General features: G+C 56.9%; 2 protein-coding genes and 1 long non-coding RNA gene across 4 annotated transcripts; all 3 read left to right on the top strand.

The window, feature by feature from the left end:
* Positions 1-587: 587 nt before the first annotated feature.
* On the top strand, positions 588-1393 carry LOC137482088 (uncharacterized). The gene is made up of 2 exons (XR_011003872.1): positions 588-858; positions 1125-1393. It is a non-coding gene; the product is annotated as an uncharacterized lncRNA (long non-coding RNA).
* A 461-nt stretch (positions 1394-1854) lies between these two features.
* On the top strand, positions 1855-14033 carry SNX1 (sorting nexin 1). The gene is made up of 15 exons (XM_068204261.1): positions 1855-2019; positions 5097-5199; positions 6043-6176; positions 6708-6774; positions 7840-7883; positions 8800-8941; positions 9418-9496; positions 9747-9822; positions 10479-10592; positions 10720-10813; positions 11726-11931; positions 12539-12682; positions 13038-13118; positions 13417-13488; positions 13614-14033. The coding sequence occupies exons 1-15, from the start codon at positions 1888-1890 to the stop codon at positions 13662-13664; spliced, it is 1539 nt and encodes a 512-aa protein (XP_068060362.1). The 5' UTR covers positions 1855-1887; the 3' UTR covers positions 13665-14033.
* Positions 14034-14516: 483 nt separating this feature from the next.
* SNX22 (sorting nexin 22) lies at positions 14517-18842 on the top strand. Of its 2 annotated transcripts, none has more exons than XM_068204265.1 (6): positions 14517-14693; positions 17627-17710; positions 17801-17905; positions 18013-18107; positions 18250-18323; positions 18452-18842. In XM_068204265.1, the coding sequence occupies exons 1-6, from the start codon at positions 14532-14534 to the stop codon at positions 18547-18549; spliced, it is 618 nt and encodes a 205-aa protein (XP_068060366.1). In that variant the 5' UTR covers positions 14517-14531; the 3' UTR covers positions 18550-18842. The 2 variants fall into 2 exon arrangements, with proteins under 2 accessions (XP_068060366.1, XP_068060365.1); XM_068204264.1 differs by having other exon boundaries at positions 18247-18323.
* Positions 18843-18880: the final 38 nt, after the last annotated feature.

Below are 18880 nucleotides of genomic sequence, written 5' to 3'. Positions count from 1 at the left end.
TGCTTTATCCTTAGGGAGTTTTCTGGGACAGCTGTTCATTCCTAGCCATCCTCTTCAAAAGAGTGACACTGGCAGGTTCTCCATGGGGTGAGCCCCTTGTTCCAGCCCCACTGAGGCAATTGGGGAGGATTCCAGTGTGGGGTCTCACCTGCCAGTGAAAGAACAGATCTTGCTGTTGCAAATCCCAGAGAGAATTTCAGGCAGGAGGGAATTTAGCAGCTGCTCATTGATAGCAAGAACTGGGGAGGACACTGGCAAGTCCTTCAGATAAGGATAAGCTATGCTCTGTTTTCTGTTTGCTACTTGCCTGAGTGCTAATGTGGATGGAGGATGAAAGTGTGACCTGGCTGCAAATGTGTGCTAGACCAAGTTCTCTAGCATGGAAGGTTGGAGATCTCTGCAGGATTTTGCTGCTCCATTACAGGAGATAGCAGAGGGAAAAGAAGGAAAACCCATCTCTTTGTTACTCTCCCTGTAGCCAAATGGCTCAGAGCACCCAGTGCTTCCCACCTGGAGAAACAGACCCTCTCCATGGGGCAGCACCCAGGAATGAATCCAGCTCAGGGCTGTCTTGCAGGTCAAGGATCTCCAGATCATTCACCTGCATCTGGATGTTCTCCCTTAATCCAGAGATGATGGAAGTCTAGGGTGTCTCATCTGTCCTGCCCAGCTCCTCCTGGTGCTCTCCTGAGAGGGTTGTTGGCCCCACAGGATGGTGATGACCCACAACCGTGGGCTGTCACTGTCTTGGGGGGGAAGGGGGTGTATGGGGCTCATCCTGGAATGTTTTGGGGTGTATGGAGCTCATCCAGGGCTTTCTTGGGTATTGTATGGGGTTAGTCCTGAAACATCTTCAAGGTGTGGGTCTGGGGGGTGTGTACTGGGTTTGCCTGGGGATGACTTGTGGGAGTGTGGGGTTAATCCTGGGATGTCTTGAGGTTATGTAGCTCACCCTGGGAGGCTTTGGTAGGTGTATGGGCTTCATCCTGGGGCATCTTCAGGGAATGGGGCTCATCCTGGGCTGTTCTGGGGGCTTATAGGGCTCATCCTGGTCTACCTCCAGGGTATGAAGCTTATCCTGGGATGTTTTTGGTGGTGTACAACTTATCTTGAGGTGCTTTGAGGGGTACAGGTCTCATCCTGGGATGTCTTGGTGGGGGTATAGGGTGCATTCTGGGTATTTTTAAGGTCTGAGGCTCATCTTGCAGAATCTTGGCGAGTGTGTGACACATCCTGGGTTGACTTCAGTGGTTTAGGGCTCATCCTAGGATGTCTTGGTGAATATATGGGGTTCATCCTGTGACATGGTCAGGGTCTGGGACTTATCCTGGAACATCTTGGGGGTGAATATGGCTCATCCTGGGATATCTTCAAGGTATATGGCTCATCCTGCCGCATGTCTGGAGTGGTGCAGGGCTCATTCTGCGGTGTCCTGGAGTTTGTATGGGATTCATGCTGGGACATCTCTAGTTTATATGACTCATACTGGGAGTTTTTTTGAGGGGGAAGGGGCTCAGCCTGGATTGTTCCGGGCGATACGGGAGTACTCCCCGGGCTGTCGAGAGCGCAGGGGCTCGCTGTCCGGGGCACCGCGGCCCCCTCAGCCGGGGCGCTGCGCGGGCACGGCGCCCTGGGCTCCCCCACTCTGCCGGGCGGAGGGGGCGCGCTCCTCTTTCCGCCGCACAATGGTACGGCCGGCACCCCCGTTTCCATGGTGACGACGCGGCGCCTGCCAGCGGCGGCGCTCATTGGCCGTCGCTGGTGGCGGGGGCGGGGCGCGCAGAGACACTGCCCAATCCGCAGCCTTCCCGCAGCCGAGGCCCCGCCCCGCGGGTCAAGGCGTGGCGGGCGCTTCCGGCGGGGCGGGCGCGGGCGGAAGCGGCGGCGATGGCGTCGGGCGGCAGCCACGGGTCCCGCTCGCCCTCCCCGGCCGAGCGCCGCCCGCCGCCCTTCCCCGAGCACCGCGGGCTGGGGGCCCCCGACAGCGACTCGGAGGGCGAGGACATCTTCACCGGCAGCGTGAGTGCGGCCGCGGGCGGCGCGCCGCCCCGGGGGTGCTGCGGGGCCGGGCCCGTGTGCGAGGAGTTGCCCGGGGCATCCTCGTGGCTTGGTGAAAATAGTGCGAAACGCCCCCGAATCTCCCACAATAAAGAGGGGGGGGGCGATGCCTCTGTCTCGTGTCCCTTCAGGGGGGCTGCGGAGCGGGAGCCGCGGGCCCAGGTGGGGCTCACAGAGCGGCTCCGTGGCTGTGGGACTGAGGAAAGGCTTGTGCTCGGCTGCTGCCCGTTCCCCCGCGGCTGTGGCCTCTCCGTTCCCGCAGAACTACTGCCTGAGGCCGGGCTGGGTGGAGCTTGGAGCAGCCTGCTCTGGTGGAAGGTGTCCCTACCCATGGCAGCTGGTTGAACGAGGTGGGCTTCAAGGTCCCTCACGACCATCCTGCGGTGGCAGCCACAGATCAGCCTCTTCACTGCGTAGCTTATGAGGCTTCGCTGGGAGAAGAAGCCCCATCTGCCTTCCCCCAGCATCATCAGCTCTGGTCCCCTCAGCATCCAGAGGGTGCTGGTGCGGCTGCCACGGCACCTTCAGTTTGAGATTGAGGGGGGTGAGGTGACAAGAGGCATCCAGTGTCCCCTGCTCACTAGGGCTTTGTGCAGGGATGCAGGAGGGTTTTGGAGGCTTTGTGGTACTTGTTCAGCAAACCAGGTGCTGCTGCCCAAATCCTTGCTGAAGGTGGAGGTGTGCCGGGTGGCAGCAGCTTTCCTTGTTTCCAGCAGTCTCCTGTGCAGCAAGTCCAGGTTGCTGAAGGCTGTTGGCATTAACTTGTGCTGACATTGTCCCAGGTTTGCTCCAGGCAGTGACCAGCAGGCAGGAGAGGAGTTAAACCTGACTGGTGCTCTCCCAAGCTGAATCCTAGTCAGCTGAATTTCCCCACTGGCCTCTGGTCTTTGGGATCAGCATCTTCATGGAGCAAGGATTTCAGCTAGAAGGGGCCACAGAAGCCCTTTCTGGAGGCTGGAATGCTGTGGGATTGATTCCCTAAACTTCAGGAGCCTCTGCCCACCTCACCCAGACTTTTTCCAGCCTGCCTGATCCAGCTGGTGGCACAGGAGGAGTTGGTGTCTGTGGCAGGAAGTTCTCCAGGAACATTCTACAGTTTTCTAGCCTAGGGAGGCCTCGAGCAGGTGATTGTGGCCACGACCAAAGGAACCTGCTGGGAATGGCTGGCCAAGCTTCTCCTGCCACTGACACCAAGCCAGAGCTGTCTCTGCCCTGCTTCTGGTGCAGCTCCTGCTGGGTGTCTGCGAGCCGTGCTTCTGTTTTCCCCTTTGCAGCAGGGAAAAAGGGAGATCTGGGGGAATGTGGATAGATTGTGACCTTGTGAGGGTGGAACTCACACTGCTCTGGGCAAAACAGCAGCTGGGCTGTATGTTTGGAAACCTGGGAAAGTCCAGCCCTGGGCCTTGCAAGAGGAAGGTGCTGGTACCTATGGCAGGCACCAGGTCGTGGAGGTGGTCTGGAACTTCTCAGGACCTTTCTTTGGTGAAGAAATGGAGGATGTAGGAGGTGGCTTGATGGTTCGTGGCCCACCAAGAGGGGCAAGCACCAAGTGCTCTGGGATTTCATGGGAATCACACATCCCTGTGCTGGAAGGGGAGGCTGGTGAGCCACAGCAGCTTATCAGGTGTTTGGCTTTGTTGTGGAAGCCACTGTTGTAACTAATACGTGCCTGTTCTTGTGACCTGGTGGCTTTGCTTGTCTCTGCCCTTGAACGTTAGGAAAACACTTTCTGGGAAGCAGGGGAGGCAGATCTGCCTGGCTGCCGGCGTTCAGGAGGCCCAGCAGCACCTGGGCATCGCCAGCAGGGAAGTGTTTGGGTCAGACCTGAGCAGAACCAGAGCTGGACCTCATCTGTCTGTTGACAGAGCTTGGATCCCTGTGTGACCACCGCCCTTTCTAGGGATGCCTCCAAGGATCAGCTCTGCCCAAACAAGTTCTATTTCCCTGTGGTGAGCGTCAGGCTGGCGCGGGGGGACCCTCTGCCCGCACGTGTGATGTTGGGTGGTGCTGAATCCAGCCCCAGAGATGCCTGGAGTCATGGATGGGCTGATCTAACAAGGCCACGGCTCCTCTGTAGCAGCAGATGGAGAAGTAGGAACAGGGTGTGGTGCTTTCATGTCTGAGGAACTAAAGGAACTGAGGAACTAAATTTAAGGCAAAGTGGGAAGCAGTTGCAGTAGAAAACCACTTTGTCCATGCGCAGTGGGCTTCTTCATGAGCCTGAATATTTCCTGAGGGAGCAGAGGAGCTGTGTGAGCCCTTTCCTTATAGGTCACCACTGGTACCAGTCCTCTTGTTGGCTTGGGCACTAGTCTGAAGGACTCTGGGGGGGTGTTTGGCACGGAGTGTCTCTCTGCTCCCCACTCTCCATCACTAACACACATAGCTTGTGCCTTTAACTGCTGTGATCCAAGCTGGGAGCGGTCCCTCCTCTAGGAAAACATCCTAAAATAAAGGAGCTCTTGCCATCAAGTGAGTGATTTGATGGCTATTTTGTTTTTACCACCCAAAGACATGAGCCCACTTTAAAGAAAAGCTGCCTCAGCACTGCTTCACTCCTTCAGGAGCGACGTGATCCGATGGCACTTCCTTGCTGGAGAGAGTGCCAAGGAGCTGCTGGTTTGGAGTCTCTAATAGAGCTCCATTTACTGCCTATCAAAGACCTGTTCTGTTCTCTGCTGGGACCTGCAGAATAGCACTTGCTGTCCCCTTCTTCCTTGGGATATCTGTCTGCCTGCAAAATGAGGGGTGATTTGGGATGCAGGCATCTGTAACAGGAATGCTGGAGCACCTCTCTCTTCTGGTGGCGAGGACTGGTTGGCATAAAAGCTCTTGGGTGGGCTGTCCCCTTGTCCCCAAGCCTGCTCCCAGCAGCCAGGATGGTCCTTTCTGGGTGGAAACTTGCTCCAGAGTTTGTTGTGACTCTTGTCCTTAAAGGTGGCTGCAGGGCACAGGGTGGTGGACAAGGAAGGTGATGTGTTTGCTCCTCCATTCCTCAGCATAAATGACGTGTCTTTGACCTTTTAATCCTCTCACAGAGCAGCTCCCCAGCCCTGAAAGAAGAACCTCCTCTCCCTGTGAGCAGCTCCTCCAAAGAGAACGGAGTTCATGTGGAGCAGGATGATCAGGACCTATTTGCAGGTGAGTCTGTGTGTGCTGGGCCTCTCTCAGCTCCAGGCCTGGAGTGATAGTCCTAAAATATCCAAAAAGTCCTTATCTCAAACACACATTCAAGTCCACTTGCTCTGGTGTTGTGCTCGAGAAGGTCGGAGCAGCCTCTGACAGGTCTCTAGGATAATCCTGCCACAGGAGTAACTGCTGGGGAGCTGAAGAGGATTAAAATGAGGCTTGCTTTTGTTGCCTTAAGGCATGAGGTGGTGTCTCCTCAGAGTTAAAGGGTTTTCCTTCTCCACCTTCTGACTCCAAGCCAGTGGAGGAAGCATCTCTAGTAGAGACCTGGCTGTTCCCAAGGAACAGGAAACACATCCCCCCTCAGCAGGGGAAAATGAGGTGGGTCAGGCATTCCCCGGCCCTTGCATGATGGGCTGAGAGCCAATTCTGGATACTTCTGCTTAGAGGTGGAAGTCTGTATATCCTCCAGGTGGAGAGGTGACCTGGGAAGGAGCCTTCCTCCCAGGCTGGCCTATGTGCCAGGTAAAATCTGCCTTGGCATTAGCTGCTCCAGGGTGCAGCTCCTCAAGCACACAGCAAGGAGGTGATCAGTGAGAGGTGATGCCTGGCTTCTTCTGGAATAAGAAGTTCATTGGATTAACATGATGTTGTCCGGCAGGATTGATCAAATGCTCTTACTGCAGTGATGATGCTTTGTTGTGCTCTTCCCAGTGCTTACTGGTGTTCTCCCTATGGATTTCTTTGGTAATTAAGACTGGTTTTACTTCCTGGTTCCCACAAATCAGAGAGCATTCACTTGCCTTTCCAGAAACCCCAAGACAGAGGCTGACACTTGCAAACTTCTTTTGACAGATGCCACTGTGGAGCTATCCCTTGACAACACTCAGAACAACCAGAAAAAGGAGGTGGCCAAAGCATCCAGTCCTTTGCCCTCATTAGACGTAGCAGCAAGTTCTTCTAGAAACCTTTCAAAGAGCTATGAGGAGGTAAGAATTCCAAACTGTCCTGAGGGTTTCAAACTGTCTTTGGCAGGAACCTCTCTGTGCACTCAGTTGTAAACATGAATCTTAAACGATGTAATTAATATGTAATTGCCTTATTGAATGCCCTGATTTGTGTTTCGGGCTATCAGTCTGAGACTGATACAACTGGAGTGGGGCTCAGGTCAGCCTGGTGGCATTCCTGCTCATGTGGAGCTCCAGATTCCTTCCAGAGCTATCACAGTGGTGGATCTGGCCCTGAGGTCCAAGCTGTGAATTGGAGCTCTGCAGTTTCTTCTTGGGGCTGAGCAGTTTGTACATCAGTCTGGGCAGATAGAGGGTTGGGGACAACAAACCTGGTTTGGGATCCTTGCCTGGACACGACGAGGAGCTGGAAGGCTTTATGGAACAGTCCTGGCCAGACTGAGGTGTTAGAGGTGCCCTGCAGGGGGACAAGCTCACCGTAATGGTCTGGGGTGGGTTAAACCCTGGTTTCCTGGGTTTGACTTGCTGTCCCTCTGTGCTTTCTCCAAACAGCTGGAGGAGGAGGAGCAGGAGGACAAATTTGACCTGACTGTGGGAGTGAGTGACCCGGAGAAAGTTGGTGAGTTACAGTCCTGCATGGTGAAAGGGTTGGGGGAGCCAGGCTGGGCCCTGCAGCTCCTGCCTCTGGGCTGTCTCTAAGCACAAACCAGAGCCTTGAATAACATTTCCAAGGCTTCCTCTGGCATCTTAAAGAAATGATACTGCACAAAGCCCAGGGTGAGAATGAGCAAGGCAGAGGCAGGTTCTAGAAAGCCCAGAGCCAGGGTTTTGGGATTCTTGATGCCTGGCACTGTGGTGACCAACTTGGCACAACCTCCAGGCAGCACTGCCCTGTGTGGAGCTGGCATGGGGTAAGCAAATTCCCTTAACCTGAAACTGAGTACATTATTCCATGCTCTAGCACATTCTCTGGAAGCTGGGCTTGCCAGGGAAACAACTCTGGTTTCAAAATGACAAGCAAGAGGGTTTCTGTCTATTGAAAGAGGAGGCAGAGCATCATGACCAGCCATGTGGAGGTTCCTGGGGTGCAGAAAACCCAAGGTGACATCTGATCCCAGACAGCAGAGCAGCCCCACAAGTGGCAGCTTGTTCCTACTCCATGGCTTGTGATCTCTGGAGCTGGGAGGTGTAAATCAAATGTATGTTAAGGGTAGCACTGGAGCTCTGAGGATGCCCTTCCAATGAACTGCCAGGTGAACAAGGGGATTTCTGTGTGAGCTGGAGCAAACTGCCTGTGGTGTTCCAGGATCCAGCCCCATCCAGCCTGACTTGCATCCCGTGAATAGACTGTTTCATGTGCCCCACAGCCTCCGAATTGTTGGGGTCTGAGCAGATGTGTGGAACCAGCCCAGAGGCTGCTGGCACAACAAGTGCCCAATTGTCAGTGCTGGCTCCCGTAGGAAGTGTGGGGAGGCATAAGCAGGTTGGGAAGTGGCTGCTGGGCAAGAGTCCAGGACCATGCAGCAGGATGCTGCCTCTGGTTTTGCAGGAAGATCCAGGGCTCCATCAGACCCAAAATCAGGATCATGGAGGCAGGAAAAGGTCAGGAGGCTTGTGCTTTGTGTTCAGGGAATAGTGGAAAGTGCTGATGTTGTGATCCCAACACCGTTTCTGTTTTCCTTAGGGGATGGCATGAATGCCTACGTAGCCTACAAAGTGTCAACACAGGTATGTCTAACCTCTGTGTCTGATTTTCCATTATTTTTCCATGCTTAAAGGCAGCTGGACTGTATGTCCTTAGCCAAGCCAGCAGTGACCTAAATAAACAGGAGGCCTGAATGCCTTGTTCTGTGGATTCAGGGGTTATAATCCACAAAGGATGAGCCTGGTGGAGGAATAGTGTTGGAATCTATTTGAAGAGAGACTGGCTTTATTTTCACAGCCCGCTACCTCTTTGCAGCCTTGGCTGAGAGGGATGCTCAGCATTGGAGGGAGCAGCAGGAATGACATCCATTGGGAGAGTCCCTGAGCCTGGGGCTGCTGCAGCAGGTTCTGTGCCAGTGGCAGCATCAGACTGAGCTGACCTGAGCTCAATGCTCTGCAGAGCTGCTGCTGTAGCTGCAGGACCTATTCCCCTTAGTTTCTGTGAGAAATGAAGCTGCTGGAATGTTTTGGAGTCCTGCTCTGGGAAGTTGCTCCAGCTGCCTGTACCATGGCTGCTGGGCTACAGGCAACCTGTGGTCTGAAGAAGAGACTAGAGGACTTGTTATCCTTAATTTCTGCTCTGCAAACTCAGTCCAAAGCAGTGATGGCCCCTGTAGTCTTTAGGTGGCCTGAGGGGTGTGTCCCTGTTCCTCTGTGGAGCAGGCATGATGGGATTAGGCAGTGGGCAGGGCTTACTAAGCAGTCCATGGCTGCAGGAACAGCTGCTCGTTATTTAATGCCATTAATTCTGCTGCTGGCTCCAGGGAGAACCCAGCTGGGAGAGAAACTGTGGAAAACCTGGGCCAAAACTTGCTCTGTTCACTGCTCACGTCTTGCAGAGCTGGTACTGTCCCACTTCATCCCAGAGGTGCCAGCAGGCAGAGCTGGCAGGGCCAGGCTTTCCTGGGGGAGTGTGACCCAAGTGTCATCTCTTCTCCAGACCAGCATGCCGATGTTCAGGAGCAAGCAGTTCTCAGTCAAAAGGAGGTTCAGTGACTTCCTGGGGCTCTATGAGAAGCTGTCGGAGAAACACGCCCAGAACGGGTTCATTGTCCCTCCGCCGCCTGAGAAGAGCCTCATAGGTGAGTGAGGAGCTGCACAGCACCAGTGCTGGCACTTCACAGCTCTCGTGAGTCCTTCTGATGGCGAGCTCTGTGCCCGAGGATTGGCCTGCAGCAGTCTCAGAGCTGACAGGGAAGCTGCAGGGTAGACAAGGAAAATAATCTGGGTTCTGTGGCACAGACAAAGCTCTGGCTTCATACTTGGAGCTCTGGACTTAAATCCTTGATGGAGTTCACAGATGCCTCCTCACCTGCTTGGTGAAGAGTAAAACCTCTGTGGTGTCACTGAATTGCTGTTCACTTGAGTTCAGCCCATTGATTTGCTTCTTTCCTGCATGTCAGTTCCTTGGGTACAGGTAGATTTCAAATTTCTAAAGTCTAATTCCTGTTGTAAGGTTCCTCTCCTCCGCTGTCACCCTGATAGTCTGTAATAAACTGCTTTACCTTGTGTGTAGAGTTTAGAGCAGCTCATTAATCACATCTTCCCTCTGTGCTAGGCATGACCAAAGTGAAAGTTGGGAAGGAAGATTCCTCCTCTGCAGAGTTCCTAGAAAAACGTCGGGCTGCTCTAGAGAGGTATGACCGCATCAGCGGTCCCTGAACTGAGTGAGGGACCTCAGAGGTCTGGCAGGTCTGTTCTTCATGGTGGCATCACCAAATTCCCCAGGGAGGTAGGGGAACTGGTGGGTGAATTAGAACAGTTGTTGGCTCTGATTTCCAGCCCCTCAACTGCTGTTCTGGAGTAAATACCAACCTGTGTTGCTATGATGGCTCAGAGCTGGATTGGCTACAGCCCAGGTAACTCCTGGAGTTGTTTCTCCCACAGGTACCTACGGAGAGTGGTCAGCCATCCAACCATGCTGCAGGACCCGGACGTCAGGGAGTTCCTGGAGAAGGAGGAGGTCAGTAGGGTGGAGTAAGGTATCCTGGGAAGTGCTGAAGGAAATGGTTCTTGAGCAGTTAATGAGGCAGGATCCCGCAAAGCTCAGCGGGAAGCGGCAGAACCCTGTAAGAGTGGTCGCTGGTGTTGGCACCAGGTGCCCACCAAAGCTGCTGAACCATCCCCTCAGCTGGACATGAGGGAGAAAACAAACAAAAGGCTTGTGGGTTGAGATAGGGGCAGGAAGAGATCACTCAGCAGTTACCTCATGGGCAAAACAGGATCATGGAATAGCTTGGACTGGAAGGGACTTCAAAAAGCCCGTCTCTTTCCACCCACTGCTATGCTGCTATCCCAGGTTGCTCCTAGCCTAATCCACTGGCCTGGGACACTTCCAAGGATGAGGGAGCCACAGCTCCTCTGGGAAACCTGTGCCAGAGCTTCTTCACCCTCACAGCTAGGAATTTCTTCCCAATATCCCATCTGTCCCTGTCCGCTAGCAGTGGAAACTAATTTCCTCTTGTCCTGTCACTCCAGGCCTTGTTCAGAGCCCCTTTAGACACTCAGTGGGGCTCTGAGGGTCTCCCTGGAGCCTTCTCCTCTCCAGGTTTACACCCTCAGCTCTCCCAGCCTGGCTCCATCTCCTATGGCAAAGCAAACTTTTCCATTCCTTTCCAGCTCCCAAGAGCAGTAGGAACCCAGACCTTGAGTGGAGCAGGAATAATGAAGATGTTCAACAAAGCCACGGATGCTGTCAGTAAAATGACCATCAAGATGAACGAATCAGACATCGTAAGTGTCAGGGCACCTCTGGGCCGTCCCTGTCCTTGCTCCGGAGCCGTGTGCTCTTCCCAGCTCCAGCTTTGGGTGCAGGGAAAGCCCCACCTGTGGGAATCAGCTCTGCATTTACCCCTTGCAGTGGTTCGAGGAGAAGCTGCAGGAGGTGGAGTGCGAGGACCAGCGGCTGCGGAAGCTGCACGCTGTGGTGGAGACGCTGGTGAACCACCGCAAAGGTGACGGGACAGCGCCACGCGCTCCGGCCGTGGGGCGGGGACGGTCACACCCTGTGCTGTGCCTGGAGCAGGTCACCAGGTGTCCTAGGGATGCTTCCAAGGAGCTGGGACAGTGATATAAGGGATTCTCTGTCCCTTCCTCCTGGGAGACAGATGTAAAATGGTCACTCCGGCTCTTCTGTCCGGCTCCACAAGCTTGGGATGGTAGTGTGGAAGGGAACCTGTGTCCTGTGGGATCATAGAATCCCAGGATGGCTTGGGGGCTAAAGGGACCATCTTGTCCACCCCATCCTGCCATGGGCAGGGACACCTTCCACTATCCCAGACTGCTCCAAGACCAGTCCAGCCTGGCCTTGGGCACTTCCAGGGATGGGGCAGCCACAGTTTGTCTAAGCAACCTGTGCCAGGGCCTCAGTTCCCTCACAGGGGAGAATTCCTTCCCAATATCCCATCCATCCCTGCCCTCTGGCAGTGGGAAGCCATTTCCCCTTGTCCTGTCCCTCCAGGTCCTTGTCCCAAGTCCCTCTCCAGCTCTCCTGGGGCCCTGTTAGGCACTGGCAGGGGCTCTGAGGTCTCCCTGGAGCCTTCTCTTCTGCAGGCTGATCAACCCTAATTCCCTCAGCCTATCCTCATGGGCCAGAAGGCTGCTGTAGCAAACCTGAGCAGAGCTGACCTCTGGGACTGGGGATGTTTTCCTTCCTCTGCATGTTTTGACTGACTTCTGCAAAGCTGTGCCTGTCCTTCTGCTCAGCTGCTTCCCTTTTCCTCATGGCTGGAAGCTGCTAGCTCTGACTGGCTCTTCCAGCTGGTATCTCCTGGAGCTATGGAAAGGCAGCTCCAAGGGCTGAACCCTCTGCTGGGGAGTTCCTGGTGCAGCCAGGCCCATCTCCTGACCTTCATCCCATTCCCCAGAGCTGGCATTGAACACGGCCCAGTTTGCCAAGAGTCTGGCCATGCTGGGAAGCTCAGAGGACAACACAGCCCTATCCCGGGCATTGTCCCAGCTGGCTGAGGTGGAGGAGAAGATTGAGCAGCTGCACCATGAACAGGCTAACAATGACTTCTTCCTCCTGGCCGAGCTCCTGGGGGACTACATCCGCCTGCTCTCGGTTGTAAGGGTAAGGACTCCTTTGCTCCTGCTCCTCGTACCCATCTTAGGCTTAGGGATGCCTGGAGGTCTTCCAGACTCAAGCACAGGACAGACCAGAGGGCATGCAGGGCTTGGCCTCTTCAGGCAGAGGGAAAACTTGATGATTGTCCAGGTGTGCACTGGTTAGGTTGGAAAATGGTTGGAGGTGAGGCCTGGCTGTGCTGCTGTTCTCCAGAGGGGATGTGTGGAGCAAGTTCGTGGCTTGTGGGTGACCCCAGCGCTTCCAGAGGTGAAGGCTGAAGCTGTGAGCTGGTAACCTGTGATACAGGGGGTGAAAACTGACCTGCTAAGAGCCTGCTGTGGCAGAGCCTGAGTGCTGAGTGCTCCTGAACTTGGGCATCAAGTCCACACAGCCCATCTGGTACACTGGGAAGAAGCAATCCCATGGAAGTAGCAAATCCAGTAGGCTGACCCCTTCCTGCCCCAAAGGCCAGACCACCATATCCTTGGTCCACTGGTCCGTACAGGAGCTGTGGATGCTCCAGAGCAGGACCCAATCTGTGTTCTGGCTCAGCTTTGGTTCAGGACCTCCAGTGTCCCCTTGTCAGGAGACCTCTGCCCCTCCTTCTCTCCAGGGAGCCTTTGACCAGCGCATGAAGACCTGGCAGCGGTGGCAGGATGCCCAGACCATGCTCCAGAAGAAGAGGGAGATGGAGGCCAGGCTGCTGTGGGCAAACAAACCCGACAAGCTGCAGCAGGCCAAGGATGAGATCTCGGAGGTAGGGAATGGAGCGTGGGGTCTCTGCTCTGTTCCTGCTCTCCATGCTCCAGTGGGAAAGGAGCCTTCTGGGCTGGGGAAGGAACCTTCTGGGCTGGGGGGCACCTCCTGAGTGGGAGGGACAGATGTCTGTGGCCAAGTTACACCAAGGGCTAAGCCTTGAGTGAGGCTGCAGGAGGGGCTGCTCGTGGTCCTGCCTCCTGTGATCTGCGTGCCAAGGTGGTGACAAGGGCTGGAAAGACCAAGCCCTGCTCCAGCGGCACCTCTCACGTGTACAGTCGTGGCTCCAGACCCCCATGGAGAGGGGGACAGGAGTTCCTTCTCCTGTCCCCAACCTGCCCTTCCTGTCTCCGCAGTGGGAGTCCCGGGTGACGCAGTACGAAAGGGACTTTGAGCGGATTTCTGCCGTCATCCGCAAGGAAGTGATACGGTTTGAGGTACGTTGAGGGCAGCCCTTGGCACTGACCTGGGCTCCTGCCCCTCCTCCTGGCACGGCAGCATCCCTAAATCCCAACATGTGTGAGCTGGGGTGTTGCTGAGGGCTTTTGGTTGAGGGGACTTTCCCACAGGGAATCTTAAAATGAAGCTGGGTGGGCAAAGATCCTCTGTGTCCCGTATGCTGGTCTCCTCACGGGACCCCAGGAGGAACAGGAAAATCTTGGTGGTTTCTCCTTCCCCCTCCCAAAATCTAGAGGGTTTTGGTGGTTGGTCCAGCTTCGTGGCCATCTCTTGCAGAAAGAGAAATCTAAGGACTTCAGAAACCACGTCACGAAATACCTTGAGACGTTACTGAACTCTCAGCAACAGGTGAGTGGTCCCTGACGTGGTTTTACGTCCAAGTTCAGGCCACGCTTGTGAATCTCTCAAGCATGACCCCCTGCACTGCAGCTCCATCCTCAAGGCTCCTGACTCTCTCCCTCTCCTCCCTGCAGCTGGTGAAGTACTGGGAAGCGTTCCTGCCTGAAGCCAAGGCCATTTCTTAATTGGACTGAGCAAACAAACCTGAATTTTGCCTTTTTTTTTTCTTTTTTTTTTTTATATATACACTATACCTCCTCCTCTTTTCCACGTGAGCGACCCCTCGTTCCACATGCTGGAGCTGGTAGAGGTGTCACCCCCAGAAGAACAGCTTGCGAGCCAGTAACTCTTCTAACTGTATATTTTTCATTTAGCAACATATATTTTCTTACTGAAGAGAAACTAGTTTCCTGCTTCCAGACCAGACCCGTAACCAGAGGGTTAATGAGATCTGGCAAATATCTATTTTTCAGGCTGGGTTTTAAGGCTCTAATGAATTATCTTACTCCTGCAGTGCCATTAAAGTTCTGTAATAAAACTTCTATCAGGGCAAACAGGCTCTGGGTGTTTGGGGTGGGAGTGGGGAGGGATAACGGTGGATCCCGTGGAGGCCGAGGGAAGCAGCAGAGCCTCCCCCGTGTTGTGACGGGACAGAGGTGACCTTGGACGCTGCTCTGGCCACCTGTCCTCGCTCTTGATTAGGCTTTGGCTCTCTGCCTTTCCTCCAGTGGAAGCCGTTTTTAGGATCTGAGCTCAGTGGGGTTCTGTAGCAATCCCACTTCGTGGCATTCCCCAGAAATCCATGGTGGAGCTCTTAGGGCTGTGGTGCTCCTACCCCCCCCCCACCTCTACCCGGGGGTAGGTTTGCCCCTTCCCCCCCTTGCCCGCCTCGCGTGTGCGTTTTATCAAAACCGATACCCGTTAAAAAAGAGAAAAGGCAGCTTGGGCTGACTTCCCTCTTTCCTTTCCCCTTATCCTTGTAAACCGGGTCCCTGCGGCGTCTCCCCGGCTCCCTCCCCTGTGCTGCTCCGGCGCCGCAGGATCGTCCCGGGATGTCCGGGGGCTGTGACCCCGCCAAGGGCGCCCGGGGCGGTCCCTCCCCGGCCCCGGCCCGTCCCGCCCGCGGCCCCGCCGTGCCCCGGGCCATGATCGCGGTCTCCATCCCCGCGGCGGAGCCGCCGGCGGCTGCGCGCAGCCCCGAGCGGGCGCACACGGTGAGGGACGGGGCTGTGCGGCGCTCGGGTCCCCTGCCGCGGGCGTGGGGGTTTGGCTGCCCACGGGGAAGGGTGGCTGAGGGTGTCTCCTTCTGCCCCGGGAACTGGGGGTCGCCACTTGTCCCCAGGGGTCCCCCACCCCGCCCGGCAGTGCAGGTCTCTGCCTTTGCCCAGGGCTCCCTGCCGCGGAGGAGGTGTCCCTGCTCTGGGGGGCCCCAGCTGCCCTAGCACTGGAGGCGGCCCCCAAGTTCCCATGGGGGACTCACCCTGTGCTCCCGGGGGGATTTGTCTCCCTCTGCCCCCGGAGTCTTCCACGTGCCCTGGGCATGGAGGTCGCTGCTTGTCCCTGGGCCGTCCCTGCCGGTGGCAGACACAGAGCCTCTGCCTTTGAAAGGGGGTGTTTCTGGTCCGGGGGTGCGGGATCCTGCCTGCCGCTGTCCCCGCTGGCTGCGGGGGTTGGAGGTTTCTACCTCTCCCCAGGGGTCTCTCCCTGCCCAGCGCTGCTTCCGCCCTAACCCAGGGCCTGGTGGGCTCTCATGTCCCATCTCCCCCGTGTCCTGTTCGTCCCCGAGCGCCGCCCTCTGCCCCCGGGGTGGGGGTGTCCCTGGCCCTGGGGTTGGAGGACCCCAAACACCCCCGGGAGAGCCCCCGACAGACACAGCGGGATCCCTGACCCGGGGGCTGCAGGCAGAGATCCGCACAGGGGTCGCTGCCGATGGGGACCCGCTGCCCTTGAAGGAGGGCATGGGGGACTTGGGCAAGGTGAGATTGTTTTGGCCTGGGCTGGAGAGCCACGGGGCTGGAGGGTCCCAGCCCGGGGGAGCACAGACCCTTTACCTTTGAAAGGGGGGAGGTCCCTGTGTCCCCCATGGTTGGGGGTTCCCATCCTTCCCTGGGATGCCCCACCTGCTCTGGGACTGGAGGTCCCCTTGTTCCCCCAGGTGACCTTTTAAGTGTCCCAGCCTCAAGGGTTGGAGGTCCTCAAGTATCCCTGGGTGGTCGCCCCCTGCCCCAGGGGTCTCTGCCTGCCCTGGGCCCCTGCTGGGGACACGTTCTGCCCTGGAAGTCGGGACTGTGTCTGTCCCGCAGCTTCCCTCTTGTCCTGGGGGTGCAGGGTCCTGCCTTGTCCCCAGGGTTCCCCACATCCCAGGGGTGCCTCCACTTGCCCCAGGGCTTGGAGGCTCTTCCTGTCCCTCCCCGGGGTCCTGTTCTGGGGATCTTGTTGCTCCCACAGGGTCCCCACCTGCCCGGGAGGGTATCTCCATGTGTGTCAGGGACTGAGGGTTCCCAGCTGTAACTGGGGCACCCCACTTGGCCCAGAGGCCACCCTCTGGGGGTGTTCCTCTACCCTGGGAATCCCCTCTGACCCCAGAGGGTTACGGGGTCCCTGTCTATGCCTGGGTACCCCCATCTGCCCCAGGGATGTGTGTCCCACATTTGCCATGGGGGTGGGATGTCCCCAAGTTTCCCTCTCCCTGCTGTCCCCAAATGCCCAGGAGTGGCTGTCCCTGCCTGCATCCAGAGGATCCCTGCTGGGGCAAGAGGGAAGGACAGACAGTGATCCTCTACCCCTGGGAGGGGTGGGGAAGGGGCATCACTGTCGAGGGTATCTCCTCTGTTCCCATGGGGGTCCTTGTCATATTCCTGTGCACCCAGGATGGGGCTGTGTCCTTCCCCCAGGAGTGCAACATCCAAGCGCCCCTGAAGGGTCCCCGTGAGAACACTTTACACCTGGAATGGCAAGGATGAAATGCCCCCTGGCCAGGGTGTTGGGTCCCTGTCTGTCTCTAGGTGCCCCCTCTGCCCTGGACATGAGGGTGCCTGCTTGCCCTGGATGGTGGAGGGTGTGGGGGCCTTAGTGTGCCCACCAGGGTGTCCCCACATGCTCCAAGTGCTTGGGGGGTTCCCAGCAGCCCTTACCTCCTCCCAGGGATCCCAACTATCCAGGCGAGTGAGGAGGCAGGGGGAGAGAGGGGCAGATGGGACCACCTGCCCTGAGGAGAGGTCCCCAACTGTCCTCATGGATTCCTTTCTGGGCAGGGGGACACGAAGCCCTTGACAGGGAGGGGATGGGGGTCCCTGGCCCACGGGGTGCTGGGCAGAGCTTCCCACAGGGTTCCTTTCTGACGTGGGTCTGAGGTGGGTCCTCCGCCCTTCTACCTTGGCCTGGGGGGTCCTCTGTGGCACTGTGGGATGGAGATGCTTGTCTTCAGGGACCCACCCTCGAAAGCAGGGGCTGTCCCTGGCCTGGGGGATCCCCACTGGTCCTGGGGAGTGGAGTGGGGGGGCTGTGTGGGGAAAGAAGGGGTTCTCCTGCCTTCCCCAGGAGGGTGGAGATCCATGACTATCCCTAGGTAGAGGGCCTTACCTGCCTTGGGGAAAGATGGGTCATCTCCCTCTGTCCCATTGGTTTGAGGTCCTCATGTGCCCCTTCCTGGTGTCCCTGCACACCCAAGGTTTTGGGGATCCCTGACAGCCCCAGGGCCCAACTGTCTGGTGGGGTTTGGTGGGGATTGGGATGTCACACCTTGCTGTGTTCCCCTCGGGAGGGGAGAATTGTGTCCCATCTGCTTTTGGGGGTCCTGCCTGGTCCCATGGTGCCCCCATTGGCCATGGGGGTGTTGGGGGTCTGCCCTGGAGGTTGGAGGTCTCTGCCTGTCCTAGAGAAGTGAAGTGTCCCAAGTGCTCTCCACAGGTGTGTGTTAGCGGCCCCTAACTCCCCTGGGAGGCTGATGAGCGTGGTGAGGCTGATGAAGATGGTGCGGGTGATAAGGGTGGTGAGGGTCCTGAGGCTGGGGCTGGTGAGGATGATGAGAATGGTGAAGATGATAAGGCTGGAGCTGATGAGGATGGTGAGGGTGATGAAGGTGGTGAGAACAATGAGGATGGTGAGGCTGGGGCTGATGAGGACTCGCTGTCTGTCCCTGTCGCAGGTGTTCCGGGTGGAGGTGCTGTGCAATGGCCGGCGGCACACAGTGACCAAGCGCTACAGTGAGTTCCAGGCACTGCACAAGCGGGTGAGAGCCCCCAGCTCTGCAGGGAGGGGACATGGCAGGCCTGGCCTCATCCTCTCTGGCCTGCCTTGATACTCCCACACTCTTCCTCAGATCAAGAAGACCTGCAAGGTTCCCGACTTCCCCGCACGCCATGTCCCCAACTGGATGCCCAAAGTGCTGGAGCAGCGCCGGCAGGCCCTGGAGGTCTACCTGCAGGTGAGGAGTGTATGGCAGATTCAGGGTGAGTTTTTAGGGGTGAGGAACACATGGTGGTGGGTTTGAGAGGGTTTTTTGGGGTGCTGACCCCCCCTGGAGCATTGCAGGGTGTGCTGTACCACAATGAGGAGCTGCCCCAGGACATCCTGGATTTCCTGAAGGTGCGGCGGTGCCAGCAGAGCCCCAAGGCCAGCAGCCCCCCGTGAGTAGATGAGTTCTGCTGGCACCAAGGTTATCCCACATGGCACCGGGATTGACCCCTGCCCTGTGTTAGGCACCCTGAGTACACAGGGGTGGGGATGGTGGGGACAGGCTGAGGACTGATGTCCCCTCTTCCACAGCAGCACCAGACTCCTGCCCTCCCAGCGCCCCATTGTCGGCTTCTGCTGGGATCCCTACGTGCGGCCACACGGCACCGGTAAGGAGCAGAGCTGTGGAGCAGGTCTGCAAAACCTCCAAGAGGCTCTTCTGGGCCCTACAAAGGTGCTTCTCCTTTAACGGGCGCAGGAGGGAACAAGCTATTACAGCAGCCCCATTTCCTCACAGAGCTGCTCCCCAACACCATCCTCAGTGGGGTCCTGCAGGGCCTCTACCTCCCGCTGAGCTGTGTCCCCAGCCAGGCAGCACCCGAGCCTCTGGAATGATGAGTTCCACCCAGGACCCAGGGATGCAGTGGTGATAGAGAAGGATCCCTGTGGTGAAACTCACACATCCCTGCTGGGCTGGGGCGGGGAAATGGTGCGAGAAGCCGTAGGGATGTTGGGAACTGCTCTCTCACCACCATGCAAAGTGCCTTTGTTGGCAGAGCAGGAGCTCTGCCTTCCCCCCTGCTGTTCTGGGCTTGCAGTATGAGCCTTTGGATGCTGAATGGTGCTGGAAACCTCTCTGCATCCAGGCTTTTGTGCAATAAATCTCCTGGATTTGACTGACTGGCAAACTGCTGTGCTGTGGAATTCTGCAAAGCAAACCCAGGGC

Source organism: Anomalospiza imberbis, chromosome 13 (assembly GCF_031753505.1).
Source record: "Anomalospiza imberbis isolate Cuckoo-Finch-1a 21T00152 chromosome 13, ASM3175350v1, whole genome shotgun sequence".
Classification (NCBI taxonomy): Eukaryota; Metazoa; Chordata; class Aves; order Passeriformes; family Viduidae; genus Anomalospiza; species Anomalospiza imberbis.
Note: the sequence above shows the minus strand (reverse complement) of the source record. Positions and strands in the feature narration are given on the sequence as shown.